This window comes from Triticum aestivum, chromosome 6B, assembly GCF_018294505.1.
Source record: "Triticum aestivum cultivar Chinese Spring chromosome 6B, IWGSC CS RefSeq v2.1, whole genome shotgun sequence".
Taxonomy (NCBI): domain Eukaryota; kingdom Viridiplantae; phylum Streptophyta; class Magnoliopsida; order Poales; family Poaceae; genus Triticum; species Triticum aestivum.
In genome coordinates, this window is record NC_057810.1 from 77,180,890 (window position 1) to 77,197,664 (window position 16,775).

The 16,775-nt window shown below is 45.7% G+C and overlaps 3 protein-coding genes and 1 non-coding gene across 4 annotated transcripts; 3 read left to right on the forward strand and 1 right to left on the reverse strand.

The window, feature by feature from the left end:
- Positions 1–250: 250 nt before the first annotated feature.
- Positions 251–2,592, forward strand: LOC123135892 (probable glucuronokinase 2). Its single transcript, XM_044555135.1, has 6 exons — positions 251–669; positions 903–1,052; positions 1,202–1,390; positions 1,478–1,594; positions 1,684–1,844; positions 1,969–2,592. Exons 1-6 carry the CDS (start codon positions 460–462, stop codon positions 2,246–2,248), a joined length of 1,107 nt encoding a protein of 368 aa, XP_044411070.1. The 5' UTR covers positions 251–459; the 3' UTR covers positions 2,249–2,592.
- A 1,914-nt stretch (positions 2,593–4,506) lies between these two features.
- On the forward strand, positions 4,507–7,766 carry LOC123135894 (protein Abitram). The gene is made up of 7 exons (XM_044555137.1): positions 4,507–4,810; positions 5,327–5,375; positions 5,724–5,850; positions 5,930–6,000; positions 6,086–6,158; positions 7,047–7,169; positions 7,351–7,766. The coding sequence occupies exons 1-6, from the start codon at positions 4,639–4,641 to the stop codon at positions 7,158–7,160; spliced, it is 606 nt and encodes a 201-aa protein (XP_044411072.1). The 5' UTR covers positions 4,507–4,638; the 3' UTR covers positions 7,161–7,169; positions 7,351–7,766.
- Positions 7,767–8,401: 635 nt separating this feature from the next.
- LOC123135893 (methyltransferase-like protein 23) lies at positions 8,402–10,466 on the reverse strand. Its single transcript, XM_044555136.1, has 7 exons — positions 10,264–10,466; positions 9,826–9,930; positions 9,390–9,476; positions 9,240–9,290; positions 9,054–9,147; positions 8,878–8,962; positions 8,402–8,791 (listed from the first exon to the last, which is right to left on the reverse strand). The coding sequence occupies exons 1-7, from the start codon at positions 10,414–10,416 to the stop codon at positions 8,635–8,637; spliced, it is 732 nt and encodes a 243-aa protein (XP_044411071.1). The 5' UTR covers positions 10,417–10,466; the 3' UTR covers positions 8,402–8,634.
- A 53-nt stretch (positions 10,467–10,519) lies between these two features.
- TRNAA-AGC (transfer RNA alanine (anticodon AGC)) lies at positions 10,520–10,592 on the forward strand. Its single transcript has one exon. It is a non-coding gene; the product is annotated as a tRNA-Ala (tRNA).
- Positions 10,593–16,775: the final 6,183 nt, after the last annotated feature.

A 16,775-nucleotide genomic window follows, 5' to 3' on the forward strand; every position in this document is an offset into this window, starting at 1 on the left:
TACTGTATAATTGAGACGAGACGGAGAGAGTAGTAGAATGGAGGCTTCCTCCGGACACAGAGGAGAGCAATCCGCCAAACTCCGGCGGGTACAGTACACTCGACTCGTGCGGCAGTAGCTTCCGGAAAGGAAAAGCGGTGGCGTGTGACCACTCACCAACCTCAACCTCAACCTCAACCTGACCCCTTGCTTAGCTGACGCCGTTATCAGGTTAGCAGCTTAGCTAGCCCAACCCGACCCCTAGATAGTAATGTTGTGATTGCCATTCTTTATCCAATTAGTAGTACTGATGCAGCCTGCCAGAATCCAGCGGGCGAGAGTAACAACACCTGTGTCCAAAGCGGAAACGAGTGACGACGACTGGGCCCGTCTGCTTAGCTGACGTTGTTATCCTGCTATTAATCAGTCCAACCCCCGCCATCCCGGCCGGATCATCGGCGGCGGCGAGCGGCGTCCGTGATGGTGATGCAGACGGAGATGGAGATGGAGCGCAGGGCCTACGCGCGCGTGGGCCTCCTCGGCAACCCCAGCGACGTCTACGGCGGCCGCGCCGTCTCCTTCGCCGTCGCCGGCCTCTGGGCCACCGTCCGCCTCCGCCCCTCCGACCAGCTCCTCGTCCAGCCCCACCCGCGCCACGACCTCGTCGCCTTCCCCTCCCTCCACGCCCTCGTAAGCGCCCCTCCCCCTCCCCCCTCCCTCGCAATGGATATAGTAGATACGTCAACGCCGGTGCATGAACGGACAGATCTAGCAAACGCACGCGAATCGATCCATTGCACCGCGCGCGGGACAGATGATGATCAGGAACATTAGTAGTACCAATCTCACTTCTTCCAGATTAATCTCCACCGGGTTTGTCAGATCGACCAATCTCTCTATTTTCCCATCGAATCCGTCTGCAGGTGGATCGCCTGGACGGCGGCGGGTACTACGGCGGCGTGCGGCTGCTGCTGGCGATCTGCAGGATCTTCCACAACCACTGCAAGCACAACGGAATCGCCCTGGAGGACAAGAACTTCACCCTGTCATACGACACCAACATTCCCCGCCAGGTCCCCCACCCCGAGCCGCCCCCATCCCTCAGATTCATCCGTACTTTCGTGATGCCGGGGAGGTCCCCCCATTCCTTACACCCCTCAAAGATTTATGCTTTTCCAACGCTGGCCGTTGAGAGTTGGTTTGTTTCCTCTGCTTCCCACAGGCAGGGCTCTCCGGCTCCAGCGCCATCGTCTGCGCCGCGCTCAGCTGCCTCCTGGATTTCTACGGCGTCAGGGACAAGATCAGGGTCGAGGTCAGGCCCAACCTCATCCTCAACGCCGAGAAGGAGCTCGGCATCGTCGCCGGGCTTCAGGACCGCGTCGCGCAGGTCTACGGCGGCCTTGTTTACATGGTATAATGTGTGGCAGCTAAGCAACCATGTTCACCTTCACCTGTTGTTCTGTTTAGCTGAATCTTTCAGTTGTGTTTTGCTCCTCAGGATTTTAGCCAGGAGCATATGGATAAGCTGGGCCATGGAGTGTACACGCCGCTTGACGTTGATCTGCTCCCCCCTCTGTATCTCATCTACGCCGAGAACCCGAGTGACTCTGGCAAGGTTTGTTCAACCTGCATTCAAATTCCACTACTTTTTTTGCTTGAACAATCTTTCTGATGTCCACATTTGAACCTTGTCTAACTGATTAGGTCCACAGCAGCGTCAGGCAAAGGTGGCTCGACGGAGACGAGTTCATAATATCGTCGATGAAAGAAGTCGCGCAGCTCGCGTATGATGGCCACAATGTGTTGTTGCAGAAGAATTATACAGAGCTCGCGAGGCTTATGAACAGGAACTTTGATCTGCGGAGGTGAGACCAACGCCGACGAGGCTTGGAAAACAGCCTCTTTAACGAACAGGGCATATGTATGTGTACGAACTTTACCTTCACAGCAGTACAAGCTAGTTAACCAGTCCTGTGTGGGTGGTCACAGGCAAATGTTTGGAGATGACGCGCTTGGCGAGGTGAACATAAAGATGGTTGAGGTAGCGAGGAGCGTCGGTGCTGCGTCGAAGTTCACGGGCAGTGGTGGCGCGGTGGTGGCTCTGTGCCCAGATGGGGACGCACAGGCAGAGCTCCTGAAGGCCGCGTGCCAGCAGGCCGGCTTCGCCGTGGAGCCGATTGAAGTCGCCCCGTCGGCCCTGACAGAGGAGCCGATCAAAGTCACTCCATCGCAGCTCACGGAGGAAGAGCTGAAATTTGTTATGGGGTAGATAAAAGCAGTGGAAGTATGCAATTTGTTGTCACCACAGGAGTGTTCATTTTCTTCTTCGCTCAAGTCATCACAGGATCACAGGAGTTTTTCATGTTGTTTTATACTCCCTTTGTAAAGTAAGACCCTTTAGATCCCTAAAAGACCTTTTTAGATCACTACTTTAGGGATGTAAAAGGTACGCCCTCCGTTCCTTTGAACTAAAACCATGACGAGTAAATTGGAACGGAGGGAGTATTATATTACATCTACAGAGGTATACTTTTGTGCTTGTGTGGTGTAAGTGTTACACTGACGTATTATCATGCTGATGCATGCAAAATAAAAGGTTCCTTTTCTTACCGATGACCTCATTGTCAGTTGATCACAACCAGTCAACCTTGTTCCTCCATTGCTGGAGGTGGATACCCTCCAGCTTCAGCTCTGCTCTGCAAACCGCCTACGGTCGGTCCCCAGCGCCAGCGGCAAGACGAGACTAGCGTATTTTTTGACAACCTGGCCTCTTTGAGCAACTTCAGACACGTCTGCCCTGGGCAAAACTATTTCGGAATCTGACCCCTGGGGTCGGTGCCACACATGATGCCGAACATGTGACATGTTCAACGTCAAACTATTTTCGGGGTCGTGCGATTCTGCATGGTCGTGATCTCCTGAAGATAGGGATTCGGTGGGGTATTGGGGATGGGAGGAGCACTCACATTCTGATTGATCACTGGATCCCCTCGATCCCTCCAACGCTGCTTCGGCCCCTTCACCCCATACCTACCTCGGCCAAGGTCCACTGTTTGATTGATGAGGAGAGTGGGACTTGGAATGAAGATTCGGCGATGGCCTTTGATGTGGCCAACAAATTTTCCCTATCTGCAGTTCTGGTGGCTTTGATTTTGCTCGCTGGCCGTTCACCAGGCTGGGCGAGTACTCAGTTAAATCTGCTGTTATGGCTAGGACGTCTCGCTTCCTGACAGCCCGCAGCTGTAATGGCAGGGGACAACACTCTAATTGGCAGTTGGAGGAAAGATTGTGGAAGGAGCTGTGGAGGGTCAAGGCTCCTAACAAAATGAAGATTGTGCTTTGGAGGTTTGCTCATAACTACTTGCCTTCGAGTGAGCAAATGCTTCGCCGCCAGGTTCCAACGCGGACGGACTGCTGTTTCTGTGGCCGACAGGAGAGTGTTGAACATGCTTTGCTGTTCTGTGCACATGCTCGAGCAGTTTGGATGGTATCAAGGAGTCCACGGGGATCAAGCTGTCTTTTGCGTCGCCGAAGCCGTGGTTGTTTGACTATCTCTCCCGCGGCTCCGAGCGTGATGCTACAATTATCACTATCACCATCTGGCATATATGGGAGGCCTGGAACTCTGCAAGAAATGAACCTGAAGCTCCTCACTCACCCCCGGCGCACGGCTGCGAGGGCTCAGGCTTATATAGATATGGTCTTCCAGCACCTATACAAGCCTACTCTTGCAACTAGGTGTGAGACCCCTGCTTCCAGTTCTCTATGGTCTCCGCCGCCGCTAGGTACGCTTCTGGTTTCCTCTGATGCTGCTGTCTCACGGGAGTTTGGCAAGTCTTGCGCTGGTGTGGTGGTTCAGGACCATTCCGGTCGATGCATAGCTGCTGCTTCTGGACCCCTGATTGGTGTTACTGATCCTGAAGTGGCGGAGGCTTGGGCTCTTCATCGGGCGGTGCGCTTGGTTCGGGGGGAGAACTACTCTGATGTGATCGTTCAGTCGGACTGTCTCTCTGTGGTGCAAAGACTGAATTCTTCCTCCCACGCCCGCTCCTTTGTGGGATCAATTGTTGCTGATATCAGGATGACAACTGGAGCTCTTTCGTCCGTGACTTTCAAGCATGTTCGTCGGCATTGCAATGTTTTAGCTCATGTTTTAGCTAGATCTAGTTTGAACTCTTCGAGTCTGCATTTTTCAGTCTGCTCCGGATTGTATCCGGGAGACTCTTTGTAACTTGTTTGCTTAATCAATAAATGCCGACGTTTTCTAAAAAAAAAACTATTTCGGGGTCGGCGCCACAACACATGACACTGAACATGTTGCTTATTCCCCACGGGGCCAGATTCCGAAATAGTTTTGCCCGGAGGTCAGATGTGCCTGAAGTCCCTCAAAGAGCCAAATTTATAGAGAAAAAAAATTATGAGACTAGCAGAGGCGTCCCTGAACGGGCTTTGTTTGTTGTCGCTTGAGGCCCGACCCACGCAGCCGGCCCAGTCCATGAATCGCTCACACAAACGCCCGGGGCACAAACCCAAGCTCGCCACGTTACTCCCACTCCAGCGCCTTCCCACGCGCGCACAAACCGCGCCGCCGCCCGCCACCGGACGCCATCTCCCCCACCTCTACGCCGCGGCCGCCCGACGGAGGAGCCAGCAGCTCGGATGGCGGGAGAGGACGCGGCGGCATGCGCGCCCCAGGTCGACGGGCACGCGCCGCGGGACGCCGCCTCGTTCGACGAGGAGACGCGGGCCCTCATCGCGCCCGACGCCGGGAGCCTCCCGGCGACCCCGCCCTCCGCCGTCGAGGCCAACTTCGCGCGCTACTTCGTCGCCGGTAAAAAGAAAGACTCCAACTTTGCTGCGCCTCTAAATGATGTACCTGGAAGATTTCGTGCTTAGAGCTCTGTTCCATCGGTAGCGTTTGATTTCTGGAGTGGAAGGAGTATTAGATCCTCACTTCTCAAGTGGAGCTTGCTTCCTTTCTTTGGCGCCGGAAGCTCTAATCTTTCTGTAGTGCTTATTGACTGAATTGATTGTTTGTGCATATGTTGAACTGGTTACATGCTTTACAAAGTTGTTGTGAGAGTATCAGAGTACTAAATTTTTTTATCAAATAATTTGTCCATCCCAACCTGAATAATGCCTTTTTTTTTTCTTTCTTGTAAAATATCTAAAGAAAATAGGACCCTATTTTGTGTCTCTGTGTGTGCAACTCTGCACTGTGCTGCTGTAATTTTAGTTAACAAATTATTGCAATGGCCTATTGTCAAATGTAACCAAAATGGTTAAACTTAAATCGTGTACTCTTACTTTCAGTCATCTAACCCATCTCTTCTCGTTTTCTTGGCAGATTATCTCAACCCAGGACATGACCAGTTTGTGTACCGACATCCAAATGGGTAGGTTTATTTTATTTTTATTTTATTGAGAACTTAAACAGGTCAAAATTTGCTTTCTCATGATTAGCGATAATAAATGGTCTTCTGGTGAACTTTGCATATTCACTAGTACTATCTGAAGCTGGGTTATTTCTAGGCAGTAGAAAAAAGTTGCTCAATGTATGCATAAATAATATCAATCTAGTGATCTTTGCCTTGGACAGATGCATTGTTTAATGTCGCTTACTTATTTCTAATGCAACTCTAGTCGACACATGCTAATAACTCTTTTTTTGCTTAGCAACTTGACATTGGTGATTAGGAAGGAAATTTATTCTCTTTGGTTTCTTATGTTCCTTCAAACTTTAGGTTGTGCGTGGTTGGTTTAGCTCCAGCCCATGTTGCACTGAAAGAGGAAGGGGGAATAACTGCCATTGACTTCAATGTTGGCAAGACAGATCGCAGTGAGATAAAAGTCACAGGGAAACGCAAAAGGGTAATTTGATTGATTGACGTATCTTCCCTGTTTAATTGATTAATTGGCAGAATCATTTGATGTCTGCTTCCTATTACAGAATGCACAACATTTGCAAGAAAATTCAGCATTATGTAAAGTCTGCACAAAGGATAAAACTTTTGTGGTGAGGTTGGTCCGCTAGATCTCGCAATTGATTATGCCTGACGTCATTGTATTTTTACACTGAAGTGTTGTCTACGTTCAATTTCCGTAGGTGTTGCGTGAAAGGGCAGCTTTTGGAGATTAATGATAGATTGATGAAACAACCCGATCTGCTTAATACCTCTGTAAGTACCTCTATCAGAAGGACACTTTTGATGCTTTGCTATTAGTGTGGCTTGTCGTTGTTGGTGGCATATCGTAGCAATGGTGACGCCTACATGCATAAATTGAACCACCTATATTTTTCTACTCCCTCCGTTCCTAAATATGTCTTTTTAGAGATTCCAATAAGAGACTACATACGGAGCAAAATGAGTGAATCTACACTCTAAACTAAGTCTATATACATCCGTATGTAGTCCATAGTTAAATCTCTAGAAAGACATATATTTAGGAACGGAGGGAGTAATTGGTTGGTACCACTACCGATTGTCTCTTACTGAAGATAGTTTTCTGGTCCAGCCTTTATGATCCATGCGTATCTGAGAGATGTTTCAGTTAGTTTTTCTTTGTAAACTCACTGTTGGTGTTGTTCCCAAGTGAGTGCTGAGTAGCACCGAAACATGAGTGCAACCTTGAGAGGAATATCTCGTCGAATTTCAGTTTAACATGTTTCTAGTAAAAAAAAAATCAGTTCAACATGGATAAGCTTGCACTTTTGTAATGTTGTATATTATTCCATTACCTCTGTTGAAGTATTTCATGTTTTGTCCAGAAGTGTGTGACGAAACCTTGCCTGTGAAGAGTCTGTTGATTCAAACAACATGTTGATTGTGCACATTTGTTTGCTTTGTTTACTATATTCCTTTTTTCTGAAACAGAGAAAGAGACATGAATTTTTCATTAGTTAAGGAGAAATTTGATTTAGAACGTAAGATGCAAAAGGCGTACTCTCCACAGTGATTTAACCCAAATGCTTCACCCATTCAATTCCTCGAATTTTCGCTCCTTGGCTTCTCCGATGACATTTACCATATTCTGACCGGTATATGGTTTTTCCTTTTCATTTGTAGGCCGACAGAGAAGGATACATAGCAATCTTCATGCAGAAACCAGGTGACTGGCTCAAAGTTAAGGATAAATTTCTTAGCTTTGAGGACTACAAAAACTTGAGAGGAATCTGCTGACACCAAAAGGTAGTCAGTGATAACCTTTTGCTTTCAAAGATAGCGATGAACTTGGGCGAGCATATTTCCGGACTTTGACTCAGCGTGCTTATCAATTCCATTGAAATGCTCATAACGAATACTGTTTTCTTACATCATTCTTTGTCGCATGCACATGCACATCTGATTCTTATTTTATTAATTTGTGCAGAGGAATTCATGCCGGCCAATTGTGTATTAATTTTACAATTCAGAGCTGAAGCTCAGGTCTCATCGGCCATGGCCTGATCCTCGCACAGATGCCATCTATTTTATTTAGAATTTGAGAGCTAACTCCAGATAAATTCACCTTTACCGGCGTGATATGAATCCTCTTGTAGTGGCCACAGTGAGGGAGTCTGTTCCCTTTTTCTGACAATTTAGAAGCATTATTCTGATACTTTCAAACTTAATAGTCTACTCAACTGTAGAGCAAGCTTTGGAATCGAAATCATTTGAAGTTCATAGAGAGCTTATGTGCTTCACTCCTTTACTGTATAACTTGATTGTTTCCCCCCACAGAACAATGATTGAGAAATGTATGCTAGTTTGATACAAATAATGAATGGAGTTTACTTAATTTTTTTCTGTCGGGAATTGGGAGGCGGACCAGTTCATTCGCTTATCTTTGAAAAAAAAAAGTCCATTCACTTATAATTCTACCTGGTTCCTGACTACCTTTCTTCTTCGCTTCTGTTCTCCTAGATGTTTCTTGTACACATGCTATGAAATCACAATACTTCCCAAGACAACTACTAGCACATCTTCTGTCGTCTATCGAAACAAAAGCTCTACCAGATTTAAGCATACAAGGTTCACATTAGATTGTTGTACTATTCAAGAGGAACAACCCTGAAACGCATGGATGAAAGTGGATTCATGAATTTAAACAAGGCAATGCTTCAACCAATGAGTGTACAAGCAATGCACATCTGTGATTATGAATTTATGATCGGTTGGACTTGAACAAAGCTTGTGTTTCTGCTTGCCAAAGCTATTGCTTGGTTCAATTAATGACGAAACCCAAAAAAAGAGAGACTGCTTCCCTTCAAATAAACAAACAGCTTTGCTAGAACTCATCTAGATGAGATATAATTTGGTCTCATTCACCTTTTATAGCCATTGGATGTGATGCTATAAGATGTGTGTGTGCTGACGTGGATTGTATATGTTCTTGTTTTCAAAGTGAATGAGACCAAATTATATCTCATCTAGATGAGTTCTAGGTACTCCCATAAACAAATCCTTTCAAGCGTAAAGTTCTTGTGGATGATTTCATGAGACTCTGGAGTTACCTAATGTACAGTCATATGTAGTGAAGGCCCAAACATTGCATTATCATGTCCTTGTTGGTTGTGCTCTCAGCCAACTCCTGCAAAGGCTGGAACACCAGATGCAGCATTTCCTATCTAATAACTAACATGAAGCTAATGTACTCCAGTTGGTTGCCTGAAGATCATTTAGGTTTTTCCTTCTCAAGTGCAATCTCCACGAGCTGAATATTTCCCCGTAGTGAATCAGCCTTGCAAGAGGGAAGGAAAGAGAAGCCATCCAGAAGCTTCAAACATTTCAAACCCCACTTCACCATCAAAAATTCAATCAAGTGATGACCACTGCACAAAAGAATCAGGCCGATTTATTAGGGGAGTAGCTCGAAGCAGTTTTATCAAGTGGAGAAGGTTGAAGAATTTCTTGGAACCTGCGATTGTGGTATGTGGTGATGAACACTGCCCCAGGAGAATTTTCCAGCAGGAAGGTAACCATTGCGAAGAGATCATCAAATTCTTACCAACATAGATGCAGCGGTATGTTAACTTACGTGTCTCAGCCAAAGTGACAAGAATGCAAGCCAAGAGGAGTAGATAAGTAGCTTACTTGCTGAATCATAAAGCACATCGGCTCCGAGAATAATATCAGGGTGCAAATCAAAAACAGGTTCATCCCAATCTCCCCAAGTAAGTCCTAATACCTGCATGGTTAAGTATGACCTACTACTTGTAAAATGTAAAGCTGCTTTCGAAAGATGCAACCTGTAACAAATAACTTCAGATCAAAGCATACCGTACAGTTCACATTATTGAGGCCGCATACTTGCTTGATGTTGTCCAGCACCTACTCATTGAAATCAAAAGCTGAAACCAGTTAGTTTTGAGCCATCAACAACTAATACTGAACTACAAAACGGTATAGCCAGGATGGGGTTGAGCTAACTTCTGTATTATGTGCAATGTCTGTCAGCGTAACACCTGCTCCAACTTTTGCAGCTACTATACCTGGCAGCGAGGTTCCTGCACCAAGCTGTAAGCCATAGACATGAATCAGAAAAGCGTAATTTTTTTTTAAGAACGGCGACATTCACATTACAAGAAATCTTTTCATTTGTAGAACAGGAAAATAAGTGCCACACTTGTAACACAGAGAAATCTTTCATTTTTAAAATGGCAAATTATAGTCAATTCCATCCAAACAAAGAACTCACGACGTAGGAATATGAATCGCACCGACACGTCTTTCCTACTGTTTCCATTGTAAAAAAAAAATGCACCGACACAGAGAATAATGACTGTCCAAAGGTTCAAGCATGGAGAAGTACCCTGTGTTAAGCACTGGAACTTGTTCCGTACAGAATTATAAGGATGATTAGTACCTCGACAACTCTGGAGCAGGAGAAGCGCGGCCTCTGCTGCCACACGTATTCCGCGAGGATGACGCTGCATGGCCAGACGAACATCCCGTAATCCTCTTCTATATTCTGCACACCGGTTGATAAGCATGCAGTTCGTCAAGGCAGACAAATTGAACAAAGATAGCACTAGCGCTGGAAGACATCCGTGCACTAGTCCTGGACTCCTGTCCTATGGCAGCAGCATTTCGCCGAACGGCTGAGCTGCACCAACCACGGAGTCCGTCCTTCCCCACTGCTGTCGCTCGTACAGACGAGTTGCCCGGAAGCGTTGACCGTCACAGAGAGTGAAAGACATGGCGACGACGGACGTAAGTGGTGGCTCTTGGCCGTGTAAAGATCGAGCACCACTGTCCACTGGTGATGGTGAAGAGGGTGGGGTACGAGGTGAGACGGACTAACCTCGATGATGTCGACGCGGAGGTCGTGGTCGCTCTCGGAGGAGGAGCCGCCGAAGTAGTGGCGCGAGACCGTGGTCATGCGCGGTGGCGGAGCGCGCCCGGGCTCCTCCTCCTCCGCCTCCGACGAGGACGAAGAAGCGGAAGCAGAGTCCATTGCGTTGCGGAAGTCGGGAAAACGCAGGCCACAGGCCGGGAAAAATATGTAGTGCGTATGCTAGCCAAGTAATGAAATGTGTAAGGTGCAACGTCAACATAACGGGGATGTAGCTCAGATGGTAGAGCGCTCGCTTAGCATGCGAGAGGTATGGGGATCGATACCCCACTTCTCCAATTTCTTTTTTGTGGGGAGGCGAAGGTGTTATTTTGAGGTATGGGGATCGATACCCCACTTCTCCAATTTCTTTTTTGTGGGGAGGCGAAGGTGTTATTTTCTTTTTATGGATGATGAGGTGTTAAGTTAGTTACAAAGCACATTTCCGTTAAAAAATAATTTTAGCATAGCTCAAAAGGTATCAGTAGCTCAGTCAAATGTAGAAAATGATAAGGCAGGCAACAACAATTTAATATAAATAAATAAATGTCTTGTTTTTATATAAACACAATAAAACACAGACGATAACATATATTCGCTCACGCCCGCTAACACACAACCTTTTCTTTATAAGCGAGGATCTTTAATCGCTTCGTCTCGCTCCCATGTCGTCTCCTCCGGGGACTTGAGGACTCCAAACCCTAGCCGCCGTTGGGCTCTTACTTCATCACCCTCGCCATCACTGTCGCCGGCCTCGTCTCCGGTGCTAGTGGGCCTCATTCCCAAATGGGACGGGGCCTCCATCCGTCCCTCATGGTAGGGGAGCTCGGAACCTAGGGTGGTGGCCTTGGGACGATTGTGGTGTCACGGCTTACTTTGGTGTAGGGGTGGGGTCTTGTCGGCGGGCGACGGTCTGTTGGCTTGCTGGAGGTGGAGGCCAGGCAACGGGTGGAGGTTTTGTCGTGGGCGTGTGTGGCCCCTCATTGTCGCACGCTTCGGTGTTTGTGGATCGATACCCCACTTCTCCAATTTCTTTTTTGTGGGGAGGCGAAGGTGTTATTTTCTTTTTATGGATGATGAGGTGTTAAGTTAGTTACAAAGCACATTTCCGTTAAAAAATAATTTTAGCATAGCTCAAAAGGTATCAGTAGCTCAGTCAGATGTAGAAAATGATAAGGCAGGCAACAACAATTTATTATAAATAAATAAATGTCTTGTTTTTATATAAACACAATAAAACACAGACGATAACATATATTCGCTCACGCCCGCTAACACACAACCTTTTCTTTATAAGCGAGGATCTTTAATCGCTTCGTCTCGCTCCCATGTCGTCTCCTCCGGGGACTTGAGGACTCCAAACCCTAGCCGCCGTTGGGCTCTTACTTCATCACCCTCGCCATCACTGTCGCCGGCCTCGTCTCCGGTGCTAGTGGGCCTCATTCTCAAATGGGACGGGGCCTCCATCCGTCCCTCATGGTAGGGGAGCTCGGAACCTAGGGTGGTGGCCTTGGGACGATTGTGGTGTCACGGCTTACTTTGGTGTAGGGGTGGGGTCTTGTCGGCGGGCGACGGTCTGTTGGCTTGCTGGAGGTGGAGGCCAGGCAACGGGTGGAGGTTTTGTCGTGGGCGTGTGTGGCCCCTCATTGTCGCACGCTTCGGTGTTTGTGGATTTTGCCACCTTCGTCCAAATCCAGCTTTCGACCATACTTTTCGGTGCCCACTGCTATGATATGTCTCTAGTGGTGTGCGGGGTCAGATTGTTGGGGTAGCAAAAATGTTGATATGTGTGATTTTGGGCGCAGTCGGTGGTGATGTCTGGCGTTCCAGGCAATAGCTCAATTCTAGCTCTTCGCCGGAACTGACAGTGGTGAAACGTTCTAGTGCCACTTACCTCCATGGTGGCATCGATTGCTATGACACTTTGTCCTGGTTTGTGAACCTCCGGGGAAACGACAAATCCATCTGAATCTGTCGATGGCAACATTTTGTGTGTCGCTCCCCTCCTTGGAGGCATCGACTTGGAGCCTCTTTGCTTGGCGTCATCTATGGCCGAGTGTGTTCGGTTGTGGTGGTGTGGGTGTTCTGCCTCTTATTTATTTATATCGTCTCCTGGCGTGGCCTGAAGGTGTCCGAGTTTGCTTTCTGCTATCGCGGTGGTGGGTGTGTAGGGCAAAGCAATTCAGGTGTGGACTCCACTCCATGATGGCCTTCAATTTTGTTGGTGGGTACCATTGTTGTGTTGTAGCCTTGACTGTATGTGGTCCTTCATCCAGGTGTGCATCCGGTTACTTGTTGCCTTTCGACTGTGTGCGGTCAGATTATTTGGTCTTGGGTGATTGGAGCCCTTCTTCTATGATGGTGGTGTTTTTGGAGCAACCTCCGCTGGTGAGGACGCTGTAAGAAGATGGTCCTCCATTTCTTCCTTCTTTTCGATGATTGCCATGTTGTTGTCTCAACACATCGTCTCTTTTTCTATCTTACAGCTGTCGTTATTTGTTATTCTCTTCCTTTTATTCCCTTGTAATTTCACGGCTACATCAATTTCTATGCTTAATGAATGAAATCCAATGCTGATACAGTTTGTGAAGAAAAAGAAGAATCTAAACAGGTAATTCTTGGTATTGACAAAGTCACGACAGAACTAAAAGAACATTGCCAGCAAAACTCAAATATAATCGAATCAATGTGAGCACAAGTGCCAAGTCTAAAACTTAAACCCCTGGTAGATAAGTTTCATCACGAGGAATCTAACCATCTGGGTTATGTTCAATTTGCATAAGGGTATTGGATAGTTGGATTGGTTTCCTGCCATGGTTACTCAAGTGCTTCCCTCTATCCACCACTTAGGATAACCCCAACCTGAAAACATCCAACTACAAGGAAACATATCTCCCCCGTAGTTCAAATGCTAGTCCCACTCCCTCCTTCTCTCCCCAGAACCACCACTACCAAAATCATGCGCCTACTATTGACATTGAGCCCTACAACTCCCAAGCCAGTGAGACGTTCTAAACATATCTATTTTTTTGAACTTTTTTGTTAGTCTTGCCCTATAGACTTGCTAAATTGAATGAGACAGGCGATGTCTTCAGAAGAATTGCAGAATGGTGTTTGTTATTGTGCAGATATAAAATTCTAAGAAAAATCCAACAAAAATACTTTCTTGCAAGTCATTGAAAGGGAAGGCTACCTGCAAGAGGTGGACCCCTATGGAGACCCATGGGACCCACACGCCCCTGCTACATGTCCAAGGAGGGGGGCATGTGTGTGACCCATGTGGGGACCATAGGGTTCCCCTCTGCCTCTCCTTCCGATTATGAATCACCATCAACCCTTGATTCAGGTATGTACAACTTACCACATATCTTTGTGCGAAACAAAGAGTCACCGCCATTGCTATTCTTCGTTGTGAGAGGCTGTTTGGAGGAAGAATTTGATACGTATCCGTCATATCTATATTTTTTATTGTTCCATGCCAATATTAAACAACTTCATACACTTTTGGCAACATTTTATATTATTTTTGGGACTAACAATTAATCCAGTGCCTAGCGACAGTTCCTATTTGTTGTATTTTTTGGTTTCGCAGGATATCCATATCAAACAAAGTCCAAACACGATAAAAATGTATGGACATTTATTTTGGAATATATGTAAACTTTTGGAAGAAGAATGAACGCAAGACGTTGATCGAGGGGCCCACTAGGCACCAAGGCGCGCCAGAGGGTCCATGCGCCCTGGTGGGTAGTGGGCACCTCATAAGGCGGTTGCTACCCTTCTTTTGCCGCAAGAAAAATAATTTATGGATAAAAGTTGTGTTAAAATTTCAGCCCAATCAGAGTTACGGATCTTCAAGAATTTAAGAAACGGTGAAGGGCCAGAAAACAGGGTCGCGAAACAGAAGAGAAAACATAGATAGATAGATAAATAGATAGATAGATAGATAGATAGATAGATAGATGGGTAGATAGATAGATAGATAGAGAGAGAGAGAGAGAGAGATCCAATCTGTTAAGGAAGAAGAAGAAGGAGGGGGCTCTCTCTCCCCCTCTCCCCCGATGGTGCCAGAACGCCACCGGGGCAATCATCATGTGACAGTGATCTACTCCAACAACTCCGTCATGTTCACCAACATCTTCATCACCTTCCCCCATCTATCTACAACGGTCCACTCTCCCGCAACCCGCTGTACCCTTTACTTGAACATGGTGTTTTATGATTCACATTATTATCCAATGATGTGTTGCCATCCTATGATGCTTGAGTAAATTTTTGTTGTCCTATCGGTAATTGGTGAATTGCTATGCTTGGTTTAATTTGCTTGTGGTTATGTTGTTGTCCTTTGGTGCCCATCATATGAGCGCGCGTGTGGATCACACCATAGGGTTAGTTGTATGTTGATAGAACTATGCATTGGAGGGCAAGAGTGACGAAAACTTCTTCCTAACATATAAATTGATGCATACGGGATTGAAGGGGGACCAATATATATCTTGATGCTATGGTTGGGTTTTACCTTAATGAACGTTAGTAGTTTCGGATGCTTGCTAATAGTTCCAATCATAAGTGCATAGAATTCCAAGTAAGGGATGACATGCTAGAAGTGGACTCTCCCACATAAAGACTTGCTATCGGTCTAGTAATGTAATCAATTGCTTAGGGACAATTCCGCAAATCCTTCCACCACTTCCCCACACTCGCTATACTAACTTAATTGTACTTTTAATAGAACATCACCAAACTTTTATTTTCACATTCTTTATTATCTTGCAAACTTATCCTACTACACCTACAAAGTACTTCTAGTTTTATTCTTGTTCTAGGTAAAGTGAACATTAAGCGTGCGTAGAGTTGTATCGTGGTCGATAGAACTTGAGAGAATATAAATTCTACCTTTAGCTCCTCGTTGGGTTCGACACTCTTACTTATCGAGAAAGGCTACAATTTATCCCCTATACTTGTGGGTTATCAAGACTTCTTTCTGGCGCCGCTGACGAGGAGTAATAGCGTGTTGTGAATAATCTCGTGTGTGCTTGTTTTGCTTTTTCAGTAAGTACTTTTTATTTTCTATTATAAGTTGTTTTCTATCTTTAGTTATGGGTAGTAAACACAAAATACCAAAAAATTAGTTGTACCTGCTAACCCAGTGGTTGAAGAACCACTCAAAATCTACCACACTCTTGAAGCTTTTTACTTGGATCCTCTTCGATCCATTGATGCTCGTGCTGAAAACCCAACTAGCTTAGTTGAGGGAAAATCATTAAAGGAGCATGCTTATTTTGTGCGACACCACTTATCTCAAAAAGGGAAACTTTTACGGTATCAAATTAATCGTTTGCAATGCTATGCTTGGAATTTATGTGAAATATATGATTTAACTTGTTGTTCTGAAGGCCCAAAAAACACCTTCAATTCCAATGTGAGTTTAAGGATAATGGAATCTTATCTTCTTAAGCCAAAGATGCTTATAATTACTTTGATATTGAACAAATTGAAGAATTTGCTGCTTTTAAGGGTGCTTATGAAATTGCTTATTTGATTGAAAAGTATGATGCCACTCTTTACAAATCTAATTTTTTTTGCATACTTGAATATTGCTATACAAACTATGCTTCTAATGCTTATGTTAAACCATATATTGAGGACTGATGTTGGCTTGAACTACGTCGGTATTTCCCCAAAGAGGAAGGGATGATGCAGCACAACAACGGTAGGTATTTCCTTCACTGATGTTGGCTTGAACTACGTCTCCAATGTATCTATATTTTTTGATTGTTCCATGCTGTTATATTATCATTCTTGGATGTTTTACAATCATTTTATAGCAACTTTATATCATTTTTTGGGACTAACCTATTGACATAGTGCCCAGTGCCAGTTGTTGTTTTTTGCTTGTTTTTTACTTCGCAGGAAATCAATACCAAACGCAGCAAAACTTTTTGGTGATTTTTTCTGGACCAGAAGACACATGATGGGCCAAGAAAGTATCCGAGATGGGCTTTGAGGGGAGCACAACCCACCAGGGCGCGCCCGTGGGCCCAGGCATGCCAGGTGGGTTGTGCCCACCTCGGCCTCCTCCCACACCGCCTCTTTGCTCTATAGATACCCAAATATTCCGGAAACCCTAGGGGAGTCGACGAAAATCAATTACAGCCGCCGCAAGTTCCAAAAACCACATATCCAATCTAGGCACCATCATGGAGGGGTTCATCATCCTCATTGGTGCCTCTCCGATGATGCGTGAGTAGTTCATTGTAGACCTTTGGGTCCGTAGTTAGTAGCTAGATGGCTTCCCCCCCCCTCTCTCTCTCTCTTGATTCTCAATACAATGGTCTCTTGGAGATCTATTTGATGTAACTCTTTTTGCAGTGTGTTTATTGCGATCCGATGAACTTTGAGTTTATGATCAGATCTATAATTTTATCCATGAAAGTTATTTGAGTCTTTTGATCTCTTATATGCATGATTACTTATAGCCT

What these genes read in the sequence shown, in the direction of transcription:
- LOC123135892 (XM_044555135.1), top strand. Translation starts at nt 460, where the DNA reads ATGGTGATGCAGACGGAGATGGAGATGGAGCGCAGGGCCTACGCGCGC. An exon ending in TCCCCTCCCTCCACGCCCTC is followed by an intron (nt 670 to 902) that starts GTAAGCGCCCCT and finishes ATCCGTCTGCAG; the next exon opens with GTGGATCGCCTGGACGGCGG. An exon ending in ACACCAACATTCCCCGCCAG is followed by an intron (nt 1,053 to 1,201) that starts GTCCCCCACCCC and finishes TGCTTCCCACAG; the next exon opens with GCAGGGCTCTCCGGCTCCAG.
- LOC123135893 (XM_044555136.1), bottom strand. Translation starts at nt 10,416, where the DNA reads ATGGACTCTGCTTCCGCTTCTTCGTCCTCGTCGGAGGCGGAGGAGGAG. An exon ending in TCAATAATGTGAACTGTACG is followed by an intron (nt 9,148 to 9,239) that starts GTATGCTTTGAT and finishes TTAACCATGCAG; the next exon opens with GTATTAGGACTTACTTGGGG. An exon ending in TGTGCTTTATGATTCAGCAA is followed by an intron (nt 8,963 to 9,053) that starts GTAAGCTACTTA and finishes TATGTTGGTAAG; the next exon opens with AATTTGATGATCTCTTCGCA.
- LOC123135894 (XM_044555137.1), top strand. Translation starts at nt 4,639, where the DNA reads ATGGCGGGAGAGGACGCGGCGGCATGCGCGCCCCAGGTCGACGGGCAC. An exon ending in TCACAGGGAAACGCAAAAGG is followed by an intron (nt 5,851 to 5,929) that starts GTAATTTGATTG and finishes TTCCTATTACAG; the next exon opens with AATGCACAACATTTGCAAGA. An exon ending in CCGATCTGCTTAATACCTCT is followed by an intron (nt 6,159 to 7,046) that starts GTAAGTACCTCT and finishes TTTCATTTGTAG; the next exon opens with GCCGACAGAGAAGGATACAT.